General features: G+C 40.8%; 1 protein-coding gene across 2 annotated transcripts in view; it reads left to right on the top strand.

Annotated features, from left to right (window-relative positions):
* Positions 1-18,825, top strand: part of EPC2 (enhancer of polycomb 2) — a 35,329-nt gene extending 16,504 nt beyond the window's left edge. Inside the window, exons 3-14 of one of the 2 annotated variants that reach the window (XM_014249624.2) lie at positions 2,542-2,687; positions 4,960-5,166; positions 5,749-5,897; positions 6,112-6,244; positions 7,152-7,367; positions 7,587-7,676; positions 8,103-8,248; positions 8,351-8,694; positions 12,516-12,652; positions 14,246-14,405; positions 15,941-16,274; positions 17,546-18,825. In XM_014249624.2, coding sequence (XP_014105099.1) covers positions 2,542-2,687; positions 4,960-5,166; positions 5,749-5,897; positions 6,112-6,244; positions 7,152-7,367; positions 7,587-7,676; positions 8,103-8,248; positions 8,351-8,694; positions 12,516-12,652; positions 14,246-14,405; positions 15,941-16,274; positions 17,546-17,618 — 2,135 coding nt within the window. In that variant the 3' untranslated portion in view covers positions 17,619-18,825. The remainder of the gene's footprint in view (positions 1-2,541; positions 2,688-4,959; positions 5,167-5,748; positions 5,898-6,111; positions 6,245-7,151; positions 7,368-7,586; positions 7,677-8,102; positions 8,249-8,350; positions 8,695-12,515; positions 12,653-14,245; positions 14,406-15,940; positions 16,275-17,545) is intronic. The other variant, XM_005519588.3, reaches the window with a different exon arrangement.
* Positions 18,826-22,831: the final 4,006 nt, after the last annotated feature.

Here is a 22,831-nt window from a genome sequence, read left to right as displayed (position 1 = left end):
AGAAAACTGGTAATTAAGGATGTTGCTGAAAGTGTGTTTTGAGGAGGGTCATTGAACATCGGGGAGGAGGACACTTCCATGGGACAAGCCAGCTTTAGGTTGATGAACTCCAGAGAAGTGGTAGCCTTGCATTTCCTGAGGCCCTCACACCTCCCCAGGCTGCTGAGGGTTTGTGGCCATCCTGTCTGCACTGAAACAGGCTCTGCTTCATCCCTTCAGTGTCATTAACCTGCACCCCCATGCAAACCCCCTCTGCACTGATAAATACAGCTCACAACAAATAGAACATTGCTGAAGGCAGAAAAGCATGAAAAGTGGGATGTGTGACAAGGGCTCCTGCTGTTCTCAAAGGAATGATGGGGGTTTGTTTAAGAAAATGAGACTGGATTTGTTTGATGTGTGGGGATCCTGGCAAGAACCTGTTGGATGCCTTTTATCATCTTGAATATTTATCAAAATAGTGAGCAGAGAGAGGGAAGGGACCCCCTGCTTCCAGCTGAGGTGCACCATGGGGCCACTCTTGGTGCTGGGAGTAACCTGCCTTCCCTCCTGGACACCCATCACTGATATCCAGTGTGGTCCTGAGGGTGATTGGTGTTTTAAGATACTTCTTGATGGAATGGTTGGGTTTTCTTTTTGCTTGTCTCGTCATCTCCTGGCTGCCTCTCACTTGATCCTGATCTTATTCTGGAAGGTGGGTACTTCAAGACCTTTTAGAGACTCTTCTTTTCCCACTGTGGAAATGAAGGGAAGTTTACTGGCACCGCTTACAGTTTACAGGTGAACAGTATCACATCTTCTCTGTCACAGATCGTCCTGTTCACTGATGCTCTGGCTTGGAAAAACTGGCTGGAAACATTTTGTCCAGAGGGGATTATTGAATTATCTACTGACAAGCAATAGGTTGACATATTTTCTGATGTGACACCGACTGTGAGAGCAAACAAGATTTTTGTGGACTGGAATGGTTTTCAGTCAACATGTGAGCTGTGATCTGCTGGAGAGGCAGAGCTGATGTTGAAAGCTGCAGTTTAAGTCTCATACACAGTTAATTGTTGGAGAGCTCTTGGTCACATGCCCAGTGACAGTGTCTTAAATAAACTTGCCATGCAACTTGTGTTACTGAATTAATATTGCTAGCAGTTCTTGACACATGGTTACAGCCTGTTATTAATATCTCCTCAAATAAATTGTTACAGTGTGTGGCAGGTCAGAGAGCTCTTCTGGCCAAGTGCTGTTGTCAGAATTGGGGCAGTGTCTCCTCTGAGAGGTACCAGCTTGAGCTGAAGATGCTGAGGAGCTGCTTTTTAGCCCTTCCCAGCTGCATCTGGTTGAGTTTCTGTGCTTGAATAAATAAATAGATAAATACTGGTAGAGGTTTAACTAATTTATTGCATTGGATCACAGAGAGAATGGTCTTGGGCAGGGCTGAGATGTGGAAGGGCACTGCTTACCACCTGCCTGTGGGAGGAAAAATACTGTGATTTGTTTTAAAGACTTCTTTTTTGGTGGCTTTCTTCTGCTCCTGGTTTTTCAAGTTTTTGTTTTAAGGAGCTCTCAAAGCACACAGGGCAGCTCAGTAGCAGGAGTTTTTTTAATTAGCATTTGGCATAGCCGCAAGTTAAGAGCACGGAGATAAGATAGTGCTGTTTGTCTATTAAGAATAGAATATATTTCATCAGGCCTATTAACTGCTGTTATTCCAGTGCTGATTGAATTACTGGGAGTGTTGTACCTGGTGTGTCACCCCCTTCAGGGTTTTATTAGGTGTACAATTAATGTTTCTATTAACAGTTCATATGCAATTTACTCATATTTCTTGTAAAATTTCATTTCTGCTGTGTTATCTGGGTGAGAACTTCCTTCTGCTTTTAGTAGGACCAGGAACTTTGTCAAGTATGGAAACTAATTAGCACAATTAGTAATAAAGACATGAGCTTTGCTGAGAAGTTAAGAACTGACTATTTGGAGAGCCTGAAGATATTGTCAGGCTCTGCATCCACAGCTGAGGTGGTTTTAGAGAAAAACAATTCCCATAGGATTGGTGTAGGATTTCTACAGTTACATAAAACAGGAAAAGGTTTAGTCTGATAAATATTTTAACACTTTAGGTTTGGTGTACTGTTTAAAAATAGGCAATAGAAATTACATTGGTACTTGAGTATAAATGCTTTTTTTCCAAGTCTGGAATTTGATTGAAAATGGTCTTAGTTATTATTTTTACCATGATATTCTGAAGGAGCTGTATTATATCAGTACTATCATCTTTGCTCTTGTTTTGCAGAGATACATTAAAGTTTCTGTGCCTATCACCCCTTCAAGTCACTTAAAATGAAACTTCTTGGACTCTTTTTATATTGGAAGTTGGAGACAAGCAGCTTCTACCTGCTGTGTGTTACATGGGGAAACTTTTTAGCATAAAAAAGTGTTCTTGGCAGAGAAGTGCTGGTCTGGAATTTTCTCAATCATTTTTGATTTCTGATGGCAGATGTATGTCCACAGTGTGTTACTAACCCAGCATTTAAATTTCTTGTGTTCCAGCCTTTAACCTGGACAATGAACAGCCAGATTATGATATGGACTCTGAGGATGAGACCCTACTGAACAGGCTGAACAGGAAGATGGAAATCAAGCCACTGCAGTTTGAAATAATGGTTGACAGACTCGAAAAAGCCAGTTCTAGTCAGGTATGGTGTGAAGAAATTACTGAGAGGTTTTGCTTTCTGGAGGAGATGGTTCTGGGTGGGTACTTGGTTTTATTTACTCCTAACAGAAGTGTGTTTGTGTGTCTGTTCCACAAAAATCACATTCCTGTCTCCTGTGTCAATACTGGTAACTTCAGATAAAAGAGGTGGGGAAGGAGCTTTTGGGGTTGCAGGACTGATTTTAAATTTTAATTCCTGGCCACAAAGTGTTAGAAACACACAGCTTGTTTTACCACTGTTGGTATGGAATAAGCTTGTGGTGATCAGTAGGTGTAGAAATGGCTATAAGCATTTAATAATCCAAATTTTGTTTCACTTGTTTGTGCTGGTCATTGGTTAGTTTTAGGGGATTAGAAGCACAGAATTAACCTAGTGCCAGTGTTAAATCAGATCCTGAGGTGTTCCAGGAGGGCAGTGTCTGGAAAAGGATCTTACAGCCCAAAATATTTACTCCAAAACTACACCTGAGGGATCAGGTTTGCAAATCAAGTTTGAGGTGTTATTTCCCAGTGAGATGAGAAATTTTGGGAATGAAAAATCCATTGTGGGATCCATGGCTCTGCCTCAGTTCCTTAACCTGATTTTCAGTGCTGTGTTGAAAGGCCAAAATATTGCATTTTTCCCTGCCTTAGAGCAACTTCAGAAAGGCAGAGATTTCTTACTGTGCTAAGAAAATGGGAACAAAGGGAAAATAAGGAATATATTGGATGATACTTGTTGAACACGTACTTGGGTTTGCTGGAGCTTTGATAAAGAGACCTCTGTTTTGGCTTTCAGTTTCAGGCCATTCTTTTCATGATCATCACTTTTCATGATCAATATTCACCCTTCTGATGGTGGTTTCACCTTTCTTTGCTGGATTTAAGATTTGAAGATGCTTTTCAAAAATAAAATGTTATAAGAATTCAGGTTTTTCTCTGTAAATACAAGCAACTCTTGCAGGTTTTTGGAGCCTGGGAAGTGGCTGGTGGGGTTTGAGTGCTGCCTCCCAATTCCCAGTTTACATGCTTTATCCCTGGAATATTAAAGGATGTTGCTGGGAATGCTTTCCCTGCCCAGGAGGGGTTCCAGGCTTTCCTCTTGGGCATTCTGATTTAAGCAGGGAATAGAAGGACTCTGCATCTGGAATCAGACACAAGCACACAGGCTCAGCTTTGCTTCCCCAGCTGTGTACCCAAGGCAGAGCGGATTTATTTTTTATTAGAAATATGTTAATGGAAAAGGGGAGCAAAAAACAAACAAAACTAAAATTATTTCTAAGCAGTACTTTTTCCTTTTTTGTAAAAAGCAGTTCAATGCCTTTTCTAATTCTACCATAGATTGCTAAGGTTTTATTCTGCTCTGGCTGGAATTAACACTTGCAGAGTAGCCATGGTTACACTTAGGATTTCCTTCATTTTCCAAAATGTGTTGTTTCCTTTTTTTGCTTCTCCTAAGTAGGGACAAGATTTAAGTTTGACACATTGCAAAAGTGCAAATTAAGTTGTTCACTTGATATTCTTCAAATTATGGGGCAGATGAAGTGCTGCCTGACTTCTTTTTAAGTAATACTAGAGGTACTATTTTCTTCCGATTTAATGAATGGGTTGAAGATGATATGAGCCTGTTAAACTAATGTACTATTTAGTGATACTTCTGCATTTATTTAGACTCTGATTTCCATATAAAAAGCTGAACATAGATGTAATTTTTATCTTTAAATGACCTTTAAACTACCACCTACTGAAATAACTTAGCAAACAAGTGAACAGCTTTGTGTCTTCAGGCTGGAATAAACAGGCATGGGCATTGTCCCGTTCTATCACAAAGTAAACATTTTAGAGGGGAAATAATTAAGAAGCAAATTTGCTTCTAGGGGAATCCACATTCAGCTGCAAAGAATTACACATTAATAAAGGTTAACCAACGAGAAACTTTTTATTTGTTTTGGAAACAATAGTCAGATTAAAGTGATTCCCAAATCATGATCTGCAGACTGTAGTAAGTTCTTTCTATCCTGTGCTTGTAGTTGTTTCCAAGTGTTTTCAGATTCCATGAAAGATTGATGGAGTTCTGGACCATTGGATGAAAGAGATGCTGCTGGTTCAGAAAAACTGGGAACTCTTTAATTGGTGGCTTCAATTTCCGTGAATGGTTTTTTCATCCCTTTTCTCTGGTGCTGGAAAATAATGAAGTTTATCCAGAAAGTGCACAATTGGTGTATGTGGTGACCTTCCCCTCACCCCCAACCCAACTTTTCCCTGTTCCCCTGCAGCTTGTGACCCTTCAGGAAGCCAAACTGCTGCTCAATGAGGACGATTACCTGATCAAGGCTGTCTATGACTACTGGGTGAGGAAGCGCAAGAACTGCCGGGGGCCCTCCCTCATCCCCCAGATCAAGCAGGAGAAGAGGGACGGCTCCACCAACAACGACCCCTACGTGGCCTTCCGCAGGAGAACTGAGAAGATGCAGACCAGAAAGGTGACTTGGCAGACTCTGCTGCTTGGAATTTTACATCTCTCCCTTGGTAGGGATAATTTGGATCCCTGTCCAGCATCATGCAGAGGATAATTTACCATCCATCCGTTTCTTGAGCTGAAACTCAGAGCAATGCCTGGCACACAGCTTGCTGGGTTGGGAGCTTTCCTTTCTGTGGGAAAAGGGGAAACAAGTTCCCAGTTTCTGGATTTTTAGATGGAATGATTTGAACCAGGGAGTGTGTAATCCCCCAGCATTTTGCTTTGTACACATGTGTGCGGAATCAAGGTGGGGCAAGTATTGTAGGCTTGAATTCCTTGTGCTGACAAACTTCCACTGGGTTGATCTGGAATCTGAACGAAACATGGGGGGAAATGGCTGAAAAGTTCTTCCCAGTTTACTCTGAAAACTGGGTTTGTTTGCCTTTTGTGGCTTTTTGTTTGCCAAGTAGGATCTGCTTTAGGAAAAGCTGCTTTGGAGTGTCCTCATGAGCCTCGTTTGCAGCAGCATTATATAACTTTATTTTTGCAGTTTGTGCCTCATGGCCTTTGCTTTTGACTAAAAATCGGTTTCATCTCTCAACAGAACCGAAAGAACGATGAAGCATCTTATGAGAAGATGTTGAAATTAAGGAGGGAGTTTAGCAGAGCCATAACAATTTTGGAGATGATTAAGAGGAGAGAGAAAACAAAACGGGAGCTGTTGCATTTAACGTTGGAAGTTGTGGAGAAAAGGTAAAATTCCAGATTATAAAACCCAAGGTTTTAAATTTTCATTAAATGGCTTTGAAATCATCTCTCATCATTTATTTATTGTAGCACCATACCAAACTTCAGAATTTAAAAGAGAAGGGGTTTGTGTAGGCCATTGGAAGACACTGGTTTGTGTCTTTCAGACATTTCCCAGTGGAAATGCAGCCCTATAGTTTTAATCCTGGTTTTTTTTGAGGTACCATTTGGGTGATTATGGAGGTGAAATCCTCAATGAAGTGAAGCTAAACAGACCCGAAAAAGAGTTGGGCACAACTCCTTCATCTCTCCACAATGGGAACCACCACAAAGTTCAAGAATGTAAAGTTAAGGTAAGATTTTTTATTTCCCCTGCCACGAGTCTGTTGTTCCTGGGATCATCATTCCTTTGGGATCATCGTCCCTTTGGATGTACTTTGAATTCAGACCTGTCTCGGAAGAAATAACCTGAAATATTAGGAGTTAAAATGCTTGGGGCTGAGGCTGAGAGTTGAAGACCTCTGGAAATTTGTATTTAGCACCTGCGACACCTAGTGGTCCCAGAATTCCATACAAAGCCCTGAAAGCCTGGCTCTCCAGGAATTTTGGCATTCCTCATGTTTCTCCTCTGCTTCCCAAGCTCCATTACTGGAGTTTCAGTCAGGATGTTATTGATGAGTGTTAATTCAGGGTAAATTTAAACATTTTTTCAAACTGCACTGCTGCTTCTCCTTCAAATGGAGAATTTTGCAAGTGAAAGAATCTTTTCAAATGGGAGCTTTGAAGTTTAATAACATTTGTGTTCAAGTGGACAGTTCAATATCGATGGAATTGCTCACTGCAGAGGGTTTTTGTGAGAAAAATCTTAAATAGCCAACCCAAATACCATCACATCTGTTCAAAAGTGTCAGCTCTGTGAGAAACAGGAAACAAATTAAATTGTTTCTTTTGAACATGTCTGAGCAGTTCAGAAAATTGAAAGTGCTGGGGAAAAATGAGATCTCAGAAAATAATTGGAAGAGGAATTTCAATGACAAAATACTGAGTGTAGTGCAGAGTGAGGAGCCTCTCAGGCTCAGACATGGCCTGTGAGCTCTCTGATTATTAATAAATACCTGTAAAAACAATCAAGAGGAAAAGTTCTGGGGTTTAATGTGTTCAGTAAATTTTGCGTGATGCGTCTCAAATCCCTGCAGAACCTTTGGAAGACAAACAGCCCTTTCTTGAAGTCTTTAAGTTTCCTCATGCTTTAGTTTTTAGAATTTCCTGTTTGTTTTTCCTGAGCAGCATCCTCACCACTCCTCTCTGAAGGAGGAGGTGTCCGATGTTGTCCGTCAGAAGAAGAAATACCTGAAGAAGCCCAAGCTGGAGTGTGTGGTGACCCCTCAGCCCCTGGCTGAGCCCTTGCCTGTGCTCAGCAAGAGCGATATCAAACAGTATGACTTCCACAGCTCTGATGAGGATGAGTTCCCACAGGTAAAATCTCAGTGTACACAAGGCAGGAATTCCTGTTAGCTGGTGTTTGGCCAGCCTGGCTCATCCCAGCTCTGAATATATTTAAAAGTGCTTCGGATAAATTGAGTTTTCCTTCCGTGCTGTGCTTTGCTAGTTCATGTTATAGAAACACAAACTTTTATCATAAATACAATTACACAAATGTGGCACTTGGGATAATGACGTTGTTTTCTGGTCTAGGTACCCTCACCAGTGTCAGAAGCAGAAGAAGAAAATGATCCTGATGGACCTTGTGCTTTCAGGAGAAGAGCAGGATGCCAGTATTATGCTGTAAGAATATCCAGTGTTATGCTGGGCTGTTGGGTTCAGTGGTGGTTTCTTTAATTTAGATAGGCATAGTGCTTTGATGCTTTGGTGACTCCAAAGACAATTGCAGGAACATCCCCTTTTCTGCTTGGCTCTGAAGGGTCCAAGCTGAATTCCCACTTGCTCAGAATTCATCCTCCTTTCTTTTTTCCTTTAGCCTGTAAGTTAATTCCTTTGCCAAAAGATGTTGAGATGTTTGGAAACTTCTATTTTCGTTTTCTCCAACTTCTCCATTACTGTTTGAAGCCTAAATGTTAGAGTTTATTTTTTAACTACTGAAGCTATTATTGATTAATCCAACATAAAACCACATGTTCTGTCCTGGAGCCTGTGCATGATAACCAGCAGTGCCCTAATCAAAGTATAAAATTGCCTTTTCTTTCTTCACAGCCTCGTTTGGACCAAACAAATTCTTTGTATGAAAGCCCAGAATTGGCAGAATTGGACAAACTGAGGTTCAGGCATTGCCTTACAACCCTTACAATCCCAAGGAGATGTATAGGATTTGCAAGGAGGAGGATTGGCAGGGGTGGAAGGTACAGTTGGGTTATTTTTAATTCTTCATTCCCCTTCAAGGATTAAAAGTATTAAAAAAAGAGATGATGAACCTAATGATTTTCCTCCTCCTCTCTAATCAGGGTTATCATGGACCGAGTATCCACAGAGCATGATCCTGTCTTGAGGCAGATTGACCCGGAAATGCTGAACAGTTTTTCAAGCTCTTCCCAGACTTTAGACTTTTCTTCTAATTTTTCACGGACCAATGCTTCCAATAAACATTGTGAAAACAGACTGTCCCTTCCTGAAATCCTAAGCAATATCAGATCATGTCGACTGCAGTGTTTCCAGCCCAGGCTACTCAATCTCCAGGACAGTGATAGTGAAGAATGTACCTCAAGGAAAGCAGGGCAGACTGTGAATAATAAAAGAGTCTCTGCAGCATCTGTAGCTTTATTGAACACCAGCAAGAATGGCATATCAGGTAGGCAAGGATTTGGCTTCTTCTGGGATTGAAAATGCTGAATTTTGGGGGTTTTCTTTGTGGCTGGACTGATGAGATCTTCAGCACTGGTGTGGAGCTAACCACAGCTGCAGCCTGACTATTTTACATTTCTTAAAACATACAGAAACTTCCCACAAACACTGCTTCCTCCAGCTTTGCTTCTATTAGAATTTGAAGAGCTGGATTCAAATATTATTCAAAGCAGGGATTCTGCTCATATGAAGAGTTGTTTAGGTCTAATTGAGTCTTAATGGCACTAATTGGTCTAACCTTGTTTAAGGCTAGAAGAATGCTCATTATGAATACAAAATAAAGCTGGTGGTTTCTTGGGGAGGGTGGGTGTGGCTCATTTTTGTTGGCAGTTTTCATTTTTGACTCAGACAAATGTAGGAAGTTCCTTAGTGCCCTGAGCAGGCGTGGAAAGGTCTGAAAATGGTAAAAGTGGAAGCATCCAGTGATGAAAAAATTGCTTTAAGCTTAAATTGAGCAGTGTTTGCCTCACTTACTTCATGATCTGGCATTGTAATGGCTCAAGTTTTAACACTGTCACTTCTTTATAATCATAAGGGAGTGAAAATTATATGGTTCTCCAAAAATGTGAAAAATTTGAGATACAGCAAATGAGATCTACAAAAGCAAGTACCTGAGCATGTCCCAACTCCATCCTGTATTGTAAACCAGGATAATTAAATAATAGAACAGACTGACTCTGAATTCCATGATTTCTGTGGCTGTGGAATGTTCCATCTTTATTAAAGTGGCAGGAATGGGTATTTATTCTCCAGTAATGTATCTCTAGAATTCTTGGGTGCTATGAAATTGTTCTGACAGAGGCACAGAATATTTATTCCAGCCCAATTCTTTCCCAGCCTCTCACTATGGTCACTGTAACCTTTAGATTGTTCTCTGCCATGAAAAGATTGGCACAGGAGCATACAGATAAAATGCATTATATATTTTATATAATTATTTTTTGAAAGACCTTGAAGGCCTGAGGTATCCCAGCTGGGGCAGAAAGGGGCAGTTCAGTGTGATGAGATTATCAATAAACACCAAGAGCTGGTAAAGAAATAGCTGAAAAATGAATAAAACCAAATCTGATGGATTGAAGCCACTTTTTGGAGGAATAGTAATCAACTCATGGTATAATTTTAGAAATCATCTGAGGAATACATTTAAATTAAATGGAAATCCCTCAGTAATTGAAGTACATTATGCATGGAATTTATGGCTGGGGAGGACCCTTTTTGTCACAAATGTAAATTACAAGCCAGATCTTGCAGTTCTGGAACAGGATCAGACACAATAGAAAACAGAATTCTTCCCCAAATAACTGAACCAGAAGAGGCACTGCTGTTGGATTTTCTCACTAGCAAATAGGGAATAAATTTTGAAAGGGCTGGTCAGAGTCTGGTTGTGCATTAAATGAGCACAAGCACTGTCACTACATTTATTGAAGTCATTCTCTTTGGGAAGTGGTTGTTGAAATCTGTTAATTTTACAGCTGATTTGCTATTCCCTCCAGAGGAAATGGTGGCAGTACTTAAACTGATTATTTTTCTTTTTATTATTTTATTTTAGATAGAACTGGAGAGTTCCTTTGATTTTTGGTGCACAAGAATATTTAAAATTACTTCTGTTTTATACTTCTCCCTGTATTAGTAAAGCAACTATGATATTTCCACAAATGCATTGTACAGATAGATTTATTTGTTTTTTATTTTAAAAGTCTCTGACTAGACTTTTCTTCATAATACCTAATGAGTGCATGAATCAAGAACCAATTTTTGGAGCTAAATTATTCTCTTGCTCATGTTTTAAGCACTGCAAACAGGAAAAGTCTGTCCCTGGGGAAAGGACAACTGCACACGATGCTATTCCCAGCTGAAGGGTTTTGTTTTTGGAACAAACTTTTATTTTTTAGAGGTATTTTTTTCCCCAGCATTGAAACAATACCACTTTTGGGGCAGCTTGCAAGCTGATCTTTGGTTAAAGCCTCCAGGTCCTGAGAGAAGTGACATAATCCAAACCTTCCAAGGAGAGAGGAGCCTGGAAGTGAAAGCTGAAGTGATTTTTTTCCACTGTTGTGGTGCAGTTTTTCAGGCTCTGGTAAAATAAAAACCCCCTGAACCTGCACAGCTCTTAACTCTGACCTCAGAGGCTGCCTTGGGACACGGTCAAAGTTTGTTCTTTTTTTTTTTTCTCCAGGACCCCCCAGGTGTTTGATTTGGCAAAAATAAATTATATTTAATGTGCTAATGAACATCTGCTGGTTTGTAACAAGGTGAACAGCTGAGCTCAGCCTGGCCACTGGATAAATACCTGAAATTCAGGCACATCCAGGCAGAGTAAGGGAATATTGAGTTCTGGATTACCTTCCCTGTATCCTGTAATCGAGTATTCCATGACTTTATGGTCTGTGATAAACTGGGAAGGAAAAGGAGATTGAAAGCATGAAATCTTACCTTGTTCTTAAACAGCTTTTGATAAAACACAGCACATTTTCTGGGATTTGTTACCTCAGAACTTAAAAATAGAAATATATGTAATATTCCATAATGCTGTTCTTGGCCCTGTGCTTTCAGCAATGCCATGTGTTTTGGGAGGGAATGTAGCAGGTTGAGTTGATTTAAATTGGAATTAAATTCTAGGTAAGAATCTGCAAGAGGAACAAAGTAAAGCAAATGCAAAATAAACTTAGGTTGGAAATTAAAATATTGCTAGAGTTTGAGGGGTAATTTTTAAGTAATTGGACTTTTAAGTGCTGTCCTAACATGATTGAAACCTGCTTTAGTAATTTAGCAGTAAAGAAGAAGTTTCAGTTCTAATTTCTAATTAAACAGTCCCAATTCTGGTATTTTTTTCCCAATGGAATTTCAGGACAACCCTGAGTACTAAAAGTGGTAAATGGAAGAGCCAGTCCCTGCAAGATGGATAACTCTGTTTTAATGTTAGTTCAGTGACCCTTGATAGGAGGATATTCCTGTGAATCCAGGTGTTGGATTGAAGCTGTGCTGCACCTCATGGAAAAACAGAGTTGAGGATAAAGTGTTGAAATGTATTCATGGGAATCTTTGAAAAGTGAATTTTCCCCTTATTTGCTCCCCAGAGAACTCAGTTCTTGGGTTAACTGCACACAACGCAGGTTTTATCTGAAACCCCTGCCAGTATTTTCAGTTTACCAAGTGTGCAAATTCTTCAGGGGGACAATATTAAAACCAGCTTTTCTAACTTCATTCCTTTCACATGTTGGATCTGTGAAAGTACTGGGGTGGCATCAACCTGGTTCTCAAAAATCAACTTACTGTGCCATCCCTAAAGCAATCATTGGCAGAGAAAATCTCCTCAGAGTCCATACTGCTGCTGGGAAAGGGACAGCAAGGGGGGCTGTAGGGAGGGAAGTTGTCCAGGAATCCTCTCCCAGTGCTCACTGGGACAGAAGACATCCAGCTCAGCCCAGGGTACTTTGTCCTCAGCTCTGATTTTCAGGCTGTGCTTCTTTCCTGAAAGCCAGGAAAATCATTTCTCTTAAGCTTTTGCCTAAAGCTACTGGGGATAAAACCACCAAAGATAGAAACGGCTTAAAAGCAACAAAAGCTCTGAATTCTTTTGTTACAAATTGATTCCATGAAAGAATGTAACAAACAAACAACTTGACCTCTCCTTTACATAATCTGTGAAGATTCTGGATGCATTTGACATGATTTGTCATCTTCAGCCACCTGTTCCCCACCTTAGCTGGGCTCTTGCCTTTTCCACGTGAGTGTTTTGTGTAACTGTGGCTCCTTTCTTTCCTATAGTCACAGGGGGGATCACAGAGGAGCAGTTCCAGACACACCAACAGCAGTTAGTGCAGATGCAGAGGCAGCAGCTGGCCCAGCTGCAGCAGAAGCAGCAGTCTCAGCATTCCTCCCAACAGACACATCCAAAAGCACAGGTACTGCTCCCACCCTGCATGTCCTGACCCTTTTGTTCACAGGGCTGCTCATCTCTATCGACCAAATATGACACCCCAGCAAATGTGGCACATTGTAGGCACTTTGCTCAGGGCTTTTTTTAATAAGTGGGCTGCATTTTATAAGCTGAGTAAGAGACTTTGTAGCTGAATGTGTTACCTGCATCCACAGTTACCAGTGTAAAATATCAGTGTGTGCTCTCAACTCTTCCTGTTTTCACTGGTTTTGTCCTCCTGTCTGTAAGAGCTCTGAAGAGACTTTATTAAAATTACCTTCTGAGGTAATGTGTTCTGTTGTGAACAGATGTTCAGTGAGCACTAAAAATTGATACCTCTGAGAGGAAAAAGAGAGCTTTGCATATTTGCATATTCTGGCTTTTAAAAGAATTTCATTTTTCCTCTGGAATCCCTTGCAGGGGAAAATTGTTTTTCCATGCACTTAATTTTCTGTTAGCTTCTTCCCAATAAAATATAAAACCTGTTGTGAATTACTAGGAAAGTGTATATTATGTTGAGTATTTTATATCTAATTGTTTGTTCTGGTTGTCCCTTCCCCTCAGTGTTTTTCTACTTCAATTAATCAGGGATTCTGTGTTGGCAGATACTGATGACATTTTTTGTAATTGTTAAGACATGATGCCAAAATATTTGAACAAAACAAATGAATTTTGGATCTTTAAAGCACTTCGAGCTTCTGTGCAAAGTCATTTTCTTAGTTAATATAAATTGAAGGTGCAGAATTAATGTTCTTTCCAGTGAGAATGATGAATCTTTCCAGTAGAAACTGGAGTAACAGAGTGGGATTCCAGAATGTGCTGGGCAGTTATTCTGTGGCACAAGTCACAGAATGGAGGTACCACAAATACTGGACATCCCTGAGATTTTCAGCTGCAGAGCATTTGCTGCCTGGAGACAGAACAGAAAAGGTTAAGACATGGTTGTTTTCTTAGAGGAAATGTCTCCAAACACTGGGAATCCTGTGTGGTTTGGATTGGAAGGGATCTTAAAGCCCATCCAGTTCTGTGGCAGGGACACCTTCCACCATCCCAGGCTGCTCCAAGCCCTGTCCAGCCTGACCTGGGACACTCCCAGGGATCCAGGGGCAGCCACAGCCCTGTGCCAGGGACTCTCCACCCTCCCAGCCAGGAATTCCCAATTCCCAATATCCCATCCATCGCTGCCCTCTGGCAGTGGGAGCCATTCCCTGGGTCCTGTCCCTCCATCCCTTGTCCCCAGTCCCTCTACAGCTCTCCTGGAGCCCCTTCAGGCCCTGCAAGGGGCTCTGAGCTCTCCCCAAAACCTTTCCCTCTCCAGGCTGACCAACATACAACAAAAGTGATTTGTTGTGCTGAGAACTGACCTGGCTGCCTTGGGCAGCACTTGTTTAACCCTCGTTTGGACACTGTTTTCCAACGTCTCATCACTCAGGTGACAGAATATTCAGTGTTGTGGTGCATTAGGTCACATGTAGAAGCTGTATTTATTTATTTGCTTTGCTTGTGCACTGGAACAATGGTAAGGCATATTTCAATTTGTACTTGGGTGATTGAGAATCACCTTCTCCTCTTCTTGCAGGGCTCCAGCACCTCTGACTGTATGTCCAAAACCCTGGATTCAGCCAGTGCCCAGTTTGCTGCCTCTGCAGTGGTCAGTGCCCCGGCCCCTGGGCGCAGCGAGGGAACCAAGGAGCAGAACACCAGCCACAACAATATCAACGGTGTTGTCCAGCCTTCAGGTGAGCACTCCTTGCTCTGGAGTGAGCTGAGAGTATCAGCTGCTCTTCATTATCAACTGATCTTATTAAAATATTAGTAAATAATAACAACAAAAAAAATCAAGTCTCTTAGTTGCGATCGTTTTAAATATTCTTCCCTAAAGTACCTTGCAGCAGTGGTTTGAATCATGGAATATCTTGAGTTGGAAGGGACCCACAGGGATGATCAGAATCAAACTCCTTGTCCTGTACAGGACAGCCCCAAGAATCCCACCCTGTGCCTGAGAGCTTGTCCAATAGATGTTGTTTAAATGGATAGAAAACCACCGAGTGCTCTTTACCTTGGAAGAGCATTGTTTGCTTTTCCTTTGGTAGTCTTCTAATAATCTCTTCTGATCAAGAGTCTAAATGGCAGCATTTTAAAACCAGTGGGAGTGTATAATGAAAGAATAAATTAACTGCTTAAAGCATTTACCTGCTTTGAGAGGGAAATGGAAAAGTTGATTCATTATTTGGTTGTTACCTCACTTGTATGTTCAGCCAAAAATGTACTAACCAACCTTTACTGGCAGTTCTTCTGACATCACTGTAAGCCTCAGGTTTCACTGCATTTAGAATTTGTCCCAGAAGGTGCAGCCATGGGCACTCAGTGCCCCTTCCCAGCCCTCCTGTGGTGCTGCTTGTGCTGGTGCCATATCCACGATGCCAAGGGGCAAATGGGATTTGGGCTGCCAAGACAAAGAAGAGGCTTTTAAAGTAATTTGTTGTTTTAGCAGTTAATGATGTGATTAGTTTTATAGACCTTCTGCCAGGCTCGGTTAATGATAATATGAAATGAATAGAGGGAGAAAAAACACGACTGAATAAAATCAATAAACTGGAGCAGTTCCAGGGTAGAGAGAGAGAGAGAGATCTGTGTAATTCTCTGAGTTCATACCCGAGAGGGCTGTGCTTCGAGGGTGGAAGATCAGGCACATGATGATGTCTGGAACAGAGGCTGGACAAGATTAAAGAGAATTCAGTGGGTATTTATTAAAGGCCTTCAATAGATTCACCCTGGGCAGTCAGGAGCCTCCGAGGGGCTTCACCCAAAATGGACAATGGTCACGAGTTTTTCAGGTAAGTTTGGTCCATTTCCATGTCAGGGGTTAATCCTCCAATTACAGTTTCAGGTAATGAAGTCATACACCCCCAGTTTGCTCCCCCCCAGCTCACTTTGTTTATACTTTCTGGGCCCTGAGGCAGTGAGGTGTCCTTGAGTTTCAGGTCTAGAGGAATTTTGTCAGAGTGCAACAGGAGAACAGCAGCTGACAGGCCATGGTGTTTTAGAGTTGCACACTAAAGCAGTACAGGATCTGAAAAATATAAAAGCTAAATCCTAAGGCATCAAGGGGAGTGTGCCATGTTTCCACTGCTGAGTTTTTCCATTTTGTGAGTCTGTAAAGTATGGACATTAATGACTTACACACTCAAAGCATTGCTTTTGAGGTTAATCTTTGGCTTTTCATCTGAGAAATGTCACCTTTTTAACACCCACCGTTTATTCTGCGTAACAGGAACCTCCAGAACTTTGTACTCCACCAACATGGCTTTATCATCCAGCCCAGGGATCTCAACTGTACAGCTCGTAAGGACAGTTGGCCACAGCACCACAAACCACTTAATCCCAGCCTTGTGCACGAGCAGCCCTCAGCCTCTCCCCATGAACAATTCCTGCCTGCCCAGCGCGGTGCACCTCAACAACGTCAGTGTTGTGTCTCCAGTCAATGTTCATATCAATACACGGACTTCAGCGCCCTCGCCAACAGCCTTAAAACTTGCCACAGTTGCTGCCAGCATGGACAGAGTGCCAAAGGTAACTCCCAGCAGTGCCATCAGCAGTATAGCAAGGTAAGTGGGGACGGGGCTGCAGCAGCTCCCACTTGTGCTTGGAATCATGGAATTGTTTGGGTTGGAATGGCTAAAATCAGAGTCCAGGCTGTGACCCACCCTCACCTCGTCAGAGCAGAGCGCTGAGTGTAACCTCAGCAGTGCTTGGCAGCCCTTTCCATGAGGAAATCCTTCCTGATGTCCCAGCTGACCCTGCCCTGGTGCAGCTTCAGGCTGTGTCCTCTCCATTGTTGTGCCCAACTCTGCACTGGAGGGAATCTCTTCCAGCTCTGAGAGGCTTCTCAGCACCTTCAGCCTCCCAGGAGCACACTTAGCATGGCCATGGCAAAGCACAAGAGCTGATTTTGCAAATTAACCCCTCAGATAACATGCCTTGCCTTTAGGCACCAGTAGTTTTGGTCAACTTCTACTGTGTTTGAATTTTAACCATTTCATTTGTCCCTTCTCATGCAACATTTTCAGGTAGATTCTGTCAAATGCTCCTCACGTTCCCTCTAAATCATTGAGTAACAATATTGTAAGGTACAGGTTGGCACATACATTTTTATATTTACATATATATGTGTTACATATTAATGTAAAACACAAACCAAAAAAGCAACAAGCTGTATCTTACATATAAAATCATAATTCATAATTGTTTAGGTTGGAAAAGACATTTAAGTTCATCAAGTCCAACCATTAAGGTGTTTATTCTCATTGAAAGGCAGCGCTGTTATCTCAGGATGATGTTTCATAGGAGTGGCAGGAGCTTTGCAGTTGGCACATTTTTCTGAACATGGCAATATTTGGGTTTGTTTGAAGCCTCTCCTGGATTATATGGGGTTTCAAAAAACAAAGTCATGTTTGTGAATTGGAAAAGTAAAAAAATGGGTATTAGTAAATGAGGAAAAAGTAAGTGTTAAAGCAGAATGGGCAGGGAATTGCAACAACACTTGGTGCATTAACAGAGTAACTGATGCTGAGTTATCATATCTTGACTTTGTTCCTTCAGAAGAGCTTTTAGGGATGTAATCCCTAATTTAGGCTGGAAATGGATAGTTAAATGCAATAATATTGCAAAGATTCTTCTTGCAAAGAATCTTGCAAAATCTGCTTTGTTGAATAACAGCAGTTGTTGAATGCCAGTATTTCCTTCCAAATAAGTTTTGCAGTGTGTGTGTGTTAAGGTTCCTGCCTGGTCCAGGTAACATCTGTGTGAAAATATGAAAGAAATGACTAAAACCATGTGAGGAAATATGTTCTGACTGTGGGATCCTCTTCCCTTGCAGAGAGAACCATGAACCAGAGCGCCTGGGCTTGAACGGCATCGCAGAGACCACAGTGGCCATGGAAGTGACATAACCTCCAAGCAGTGTCCCCAGCTGTGTCACGGTGTGCTCCTTCCTATTCCAGCTGAATGCAAACACAGCGCTCTGTGGGTCACAGAGAACTCACACAGACCTGAATGGACTCGGATTATATCGTGTATTAAGTCGATATATAATGTAAATTTTGTAAAATTGGGAAAATCACTACCTTGTAAAATAGTTTATTTGTATCATCAATATTATTTCTGTTACTTGAATAGTAGATATTCATCATCATGCTTTTGCACTTGAATTTGCAACTGAATGGATTAAAAAATAATTCTTTAATGGGATCATGAGCATGACATGAGATCCTGCATCACTTGTTTAAACTATTTATTTTGCCATGTTTACATTTTGTATCTTGTACAAATAAATGCAACTTTGTGTCTAAAAAAAAAGTTAAAGATTCATAGCTAGGAAACAAAATTCTTGTAATTTTTTTCTAAAGGAAATGTAAAGTTTTCACTTGGTTCATTTTGTTTCACAATTTGACTAGATGGACTTTTTGGTAAATACTTTAGTGGCATTTCACTGTCAAATATGAAGTTCAAGGCAAAATAGTATTTTCTATTACTGTGCAGGGGAAAGGGATGGATCGATACATGCAAATTTAATGTAGTAACTCACTTTTCCATATATTTTGAATGTATATTTCTATTTATAATACCAGTTTATAAAAAATAATTACACAGGAGAGGGGAAAAAAAAAAAACTGACTAGGAAAATTATGCATCTGGCACATCTCCAAATGTGCAGATCTGAGAAAATTTTCACCTTGATGCCATTTTATCCGAAGACTGCGTATTTTAACCGGCTTTCAAGCTGTACCACACCACATTAAAGGATATTTTACCAGGTATGTATTGCATTCTATATCATTGCAATAATTCATTATTGGATGTCTAGCTATCGAGCCATCCCAGGGGGGTGGGAGGGTTGTGGCAAGATTGTCTTTTCAATTTTGGAGAGTTTTCCTGTGGCTACAAGGCAAGTAACGGGTTGGAAAAAGTCTGACTGTAAGCGTTGGACACCTTCGTAGTGTAGTGTTTTAGTGACTTTTTTTATACGGTTCTTGTACATTAGATACGTGTAGTGGTGTTTCCGAATGTTTGTTTATGCACTAGTTCAGACAACTTTCCCTGTTACTTGTTCTTGATAAGTGAAAACTGCAGGGAAATAAAAATACATATCAAAAGCTGGCCATGGTGCATATGTGGTTATTTCACAGTGTGCAAGCAGGGACAGCAGCCGTTCTGGAGGCTGCTCAGGGACTCTGATCCTTTGATCCCAGCATATGCACTTATTTCCAGAAGGTTCCAGATCATGGGATAATTCTGTGCCAGGGGAGGGATGGGCTGGGATTTGAGACCTGGGAAAATGGGGAATGAGAGTTTCTTGCCCTGCCAGAGAAATGGGGTGAATTTCTGCTGTTTTGGATGTTTCTGTGTTACAAATCCCAGCATCACTGAGGTTGGAAGGAACCTGGAGATGTTGTTTAGTCCAGACCCACCCTCCCAGGAAAATCTTGCCTTTGTCATGCAGTCAGTGTATTTTCCATCTTGGCTTTCTACATAAAGAACTGTTTTTAATCCGAGCTGTGTTTAAACCTGTTTTGTCTTACGTTATACGAATTCAAAGTCCTGGCAGCTAAAAACACTTGCAGAGCTTTAAATCCTGGGAGCTCCTCACAAACTCAGGTGTCTAAAATTACCTGTTTTTTACTTAACTAACGCTCTATTTTTATTCCATCTGATGTCTGCAGGGAGAGGTGAGGATAGATTATTCCTGTTGGGAACAGAGGAACCCACGGCGCTGCCTTGGTCAGGTGAGGGGTGGTGGCAGCTTTTGGGGGGGCACCTGTGGCTTCACTGGGATTGCTGCTCCCTGAAAATTCCTCTTTATTTCATCTTTCCAGCCTTTCTTAGAGCTGGGCTCATTGCAGGGAATGGCTGATAGTCTGAAGTATAAATGATTTTTTTTTTAAAAATAAAAGAATTGTTGAAAATACATTTTCTGTAAAAGAAAAAAAAAATATTCTCCTTGATATCTAGAAATAACCTTGCTTCACTACCATCCCCAAAACCCTTTGGAGGCTTAATGAAAATGGGAAGTAATTTCCTCTGCAGATTGAAAGCTGTACACTTAGCATGGACTCTCCTCACCACAAAGATCATTTTCAGTGGATCATTTTCAGGGAAAATTGGCCAGAAGATGTCTCTGAAATCGCTGTGCATCTCTGATTTTGTGTAGTCTAATCCTCATCTAATTACTTAAAAAACCTTTAGCTGGAGCTTCGAACTTTTAATGGATTCTGGGAAAATGTGAGGTGCAGAGGAGGATTCCATAAACTCCCAAGGCTTTGATGGTAAGTGCCAGATGTGGAATGGCTTTCATTTAAAGGATTAGTGGTGATGAAACCTTCTGTGAAGCAGAACTGGAATAGTCATTGCAGAATTTGGGTGCCTCAAGTGCAGGAGAAGGGGAGGAGTGGTGGGTGATGCTGCAGGCCATGGAAATCTTCATTCAAAAGGAAAAAAAAGAGAGAAAATGAGGGACTGGTGCTGTAAGATTGTCCTTTGTCCAGCTGGGAATGCCACTGACAGGTGGTTTTGTGCTGTTTAAACACGGTGAGGATACGAAGTTTAATTTGAATTCCCTTATTTGTGCACCTCTGCAGCAGGATTGGAATAGGGATTTCTGTTCTGTTGTTTATTGGGAATATCTTTCAGGTGAGATTGTGGAATCCTGGCTCATCTACAGCGATTTATGCTGGATTTTACATCATGTGCAGAGTTTTGAATGTCAGGAACTAGAAAATGCCGGTTCTTTCTCTAATAAGAAAGATCTATAAATATATAAATTAATAAGATTTATGTTTATGTGTGGATTGACTGGAGTTTTGGAGTGTGTTTGTCATCCCAAGAGGCTCCCTGGATTTGCCTGCAGAGAAACAGTTTCAAAGCTCACTTCCATGTTTTCTGTTACTCTGAGGGGTTTGCAACATTCACATTTAAATTGGAGAGACCGGGAATAACCTTGGTGAATTAAAGCAAGCAAAGTGCTGCTTGGGAAAGAAGGAAGATGAGGGAGAGGGAATTTTTTCCTGAGTAAATTGGGTGAGCTGTGAAGATCCAAGTGATTCCATCTGAGCAGAGGAACATGGAAAATAATGAATTAGTGCTGATCCAAGGAGCAAATGGTGTGGGAAACATTGGATGTGTTCCTTGCAGGACCCCAGCATCAGCGGGGGGATGTGGAAATCCCAACTCTGCTTGGGTTGTGCCATGACAGGAGCCAAAATGTCCTTCCCTGATGCGAGAACTGAACAGAACATTTGCTTCTCAAGTGCCTTTCAGGAGGAAAAGGGAGTTTCAGGATCCATTCCCTGTTTTCTCAGTGACCTGCTTGTCTCTCTGTCACCTGTTGTATCTCTAAATGCAATCTCTGTGTTCTTTACATGGTTTTTATTGGTTTAATCTCAAAGAATTAATGAGTACACATATTTTAATATGAATTTAACTGGTTTAATCAGTATGGATTAAACTGATTTTTGAACCCAGTAACTCCAGTTCAAATAAAAATGAAAAATTAATGCAGCAGAAATAGGACTAAAATCTGTCAAGTGACATTGAATTAACCAAATAATTTTTGGAATTCCTGAATCCCAGAATGGTTTGTGTTGAAAGGGACCTTAAAGCTCACCTCTGCTACAGCCAGGGACACCTCCCACTGTCCCAGGCTGCTCCAAGCCCTGTCCAGCCTGGCCTTGGACACTTCCAGGGATCCAGGGGCAGCCACAGCTGCTCTGGGAAATCCATTCCAGGGCCTCCCCACCCTGGCAGCCTCACAAATTTCCTGAAGTTAGGATTGTTTCTACAACTAAGAATAGTAAAATCCATTTAGTCCAGCCTGCCTTCAATCTGTGGCACTCTGGTTTAACTCCAACACAAGTGCAGTTATCTGTCTCTATATGACTCTCATGGTTGGGTTCTTTCCCCCCTTGAACTGAAATTGATGAATGTGAGAATAATATTTATTTTTCCTTTTGTTTATCTCTCTTGTTCAAACTTGGTTGTTTATTCTTTTCTTATCACCATTACATGGATACAGGGTACAAGGAGCTATGTGCACTAAGAAAGGTGAAAAATGGGTAACAAAGATCTTCAAGTGTTTTATATGTCCATTTACCCAATTGACAGATACCAAGTAAATTATTTTTCTCAGTGACCCAATGACCCAACACCTGTGTGCTGCTTTGTATTCTCCATCCATTCACCTCCTACTACCCAAAAACCTCTGGAAGAAGAAAGAAGGAAAAGAGACAACACCCTAAACCTTCCATCTTGTCTTCTGTTTTCTAAACTAGCTTGAACTCTAAACTAACTTTTTCACCCAGTGACATAAGAAACTCTCTAATTTACACATTTACACTCCTAGCTTTTCTATTTAACCTTAGCAGTTGTTTTACAGGGTGTTACATGAAATTCAATGTTTTCTTGGATTCAGAGCCAGGTATCAGAGATAAGGGCACACTCTGTGCCTCAGACTCCAGCAATTACCCAGGAAGGATTGATGGAGAAAATTCCCAGCAAGGAACAAAGGGAGGAGGGAGGCAGTAACTGAGTCAGGTAACAGAATTTGGAACAGATAAACCAGCCTGAATCTGCTGGGAAGCCACAACCTCTGCCTGTCCCTGTGTCTGCTGGAAGTGGCACCAGAAGGTGGCATCAGCTGCCTGCGATGCTCCTTAACTCTTTCTGCATCTCCACGGAGCCTTTGTGGTTTGAGATTGGCTATTTTAAATTTTTTTTATTTTATTTTAATAAAAATAATTTTATTTATTTTATTTGAGGTAGTTATTTTTAGTGTTTCCCTGTCTATTCTGTATTTTTGTGGTTGCTTTTTAACTTCCTATAAGGTAAAGGCAACAGTTATTTTCTATTATTTATTTATTTGTTTATATATATATTTATTTGTATATATATTTATTTATATATATATATATTTATTTTTTTACTTATTTATATATATTTTTTTCTTTTTTTTTTCTGAGTTACAGCCCTTTCATTTAGGCAGTTTATTAACCCAAATGTAAAGATGGGAATTGGGAAAAAAATGTTTTGTATACTTAACTTCCTAGAACATAAAGACAACAGTTCTTTTTTATTTATTTATTTTTTTTTAAATTTTTAAATTTTTTTCCAA

This window comes from Pseudopodoces humilis, chromosome 8 (genome assembly GCF_049639895.1).
Source record: "Pseudopodoces humilis isolate 2021_Gansu_Grassland_sample_001 chromosome 8, ASM4963989v1, whole genome shotgun sequence".
In the NCBI taxonomy this organism is placed as follows: domain Eukaryota; kingdom Metazoa; phylum Chordata; class Aves; order Passeriformes; family Paridae; genus Pseudopodoces; species Pseudopodoces humilis.
The sequence above is the reverse complement of the archived record's forward strand: the minus strand, read 5'-3'. Positions and strand labels throughout refer to the sequence as shown.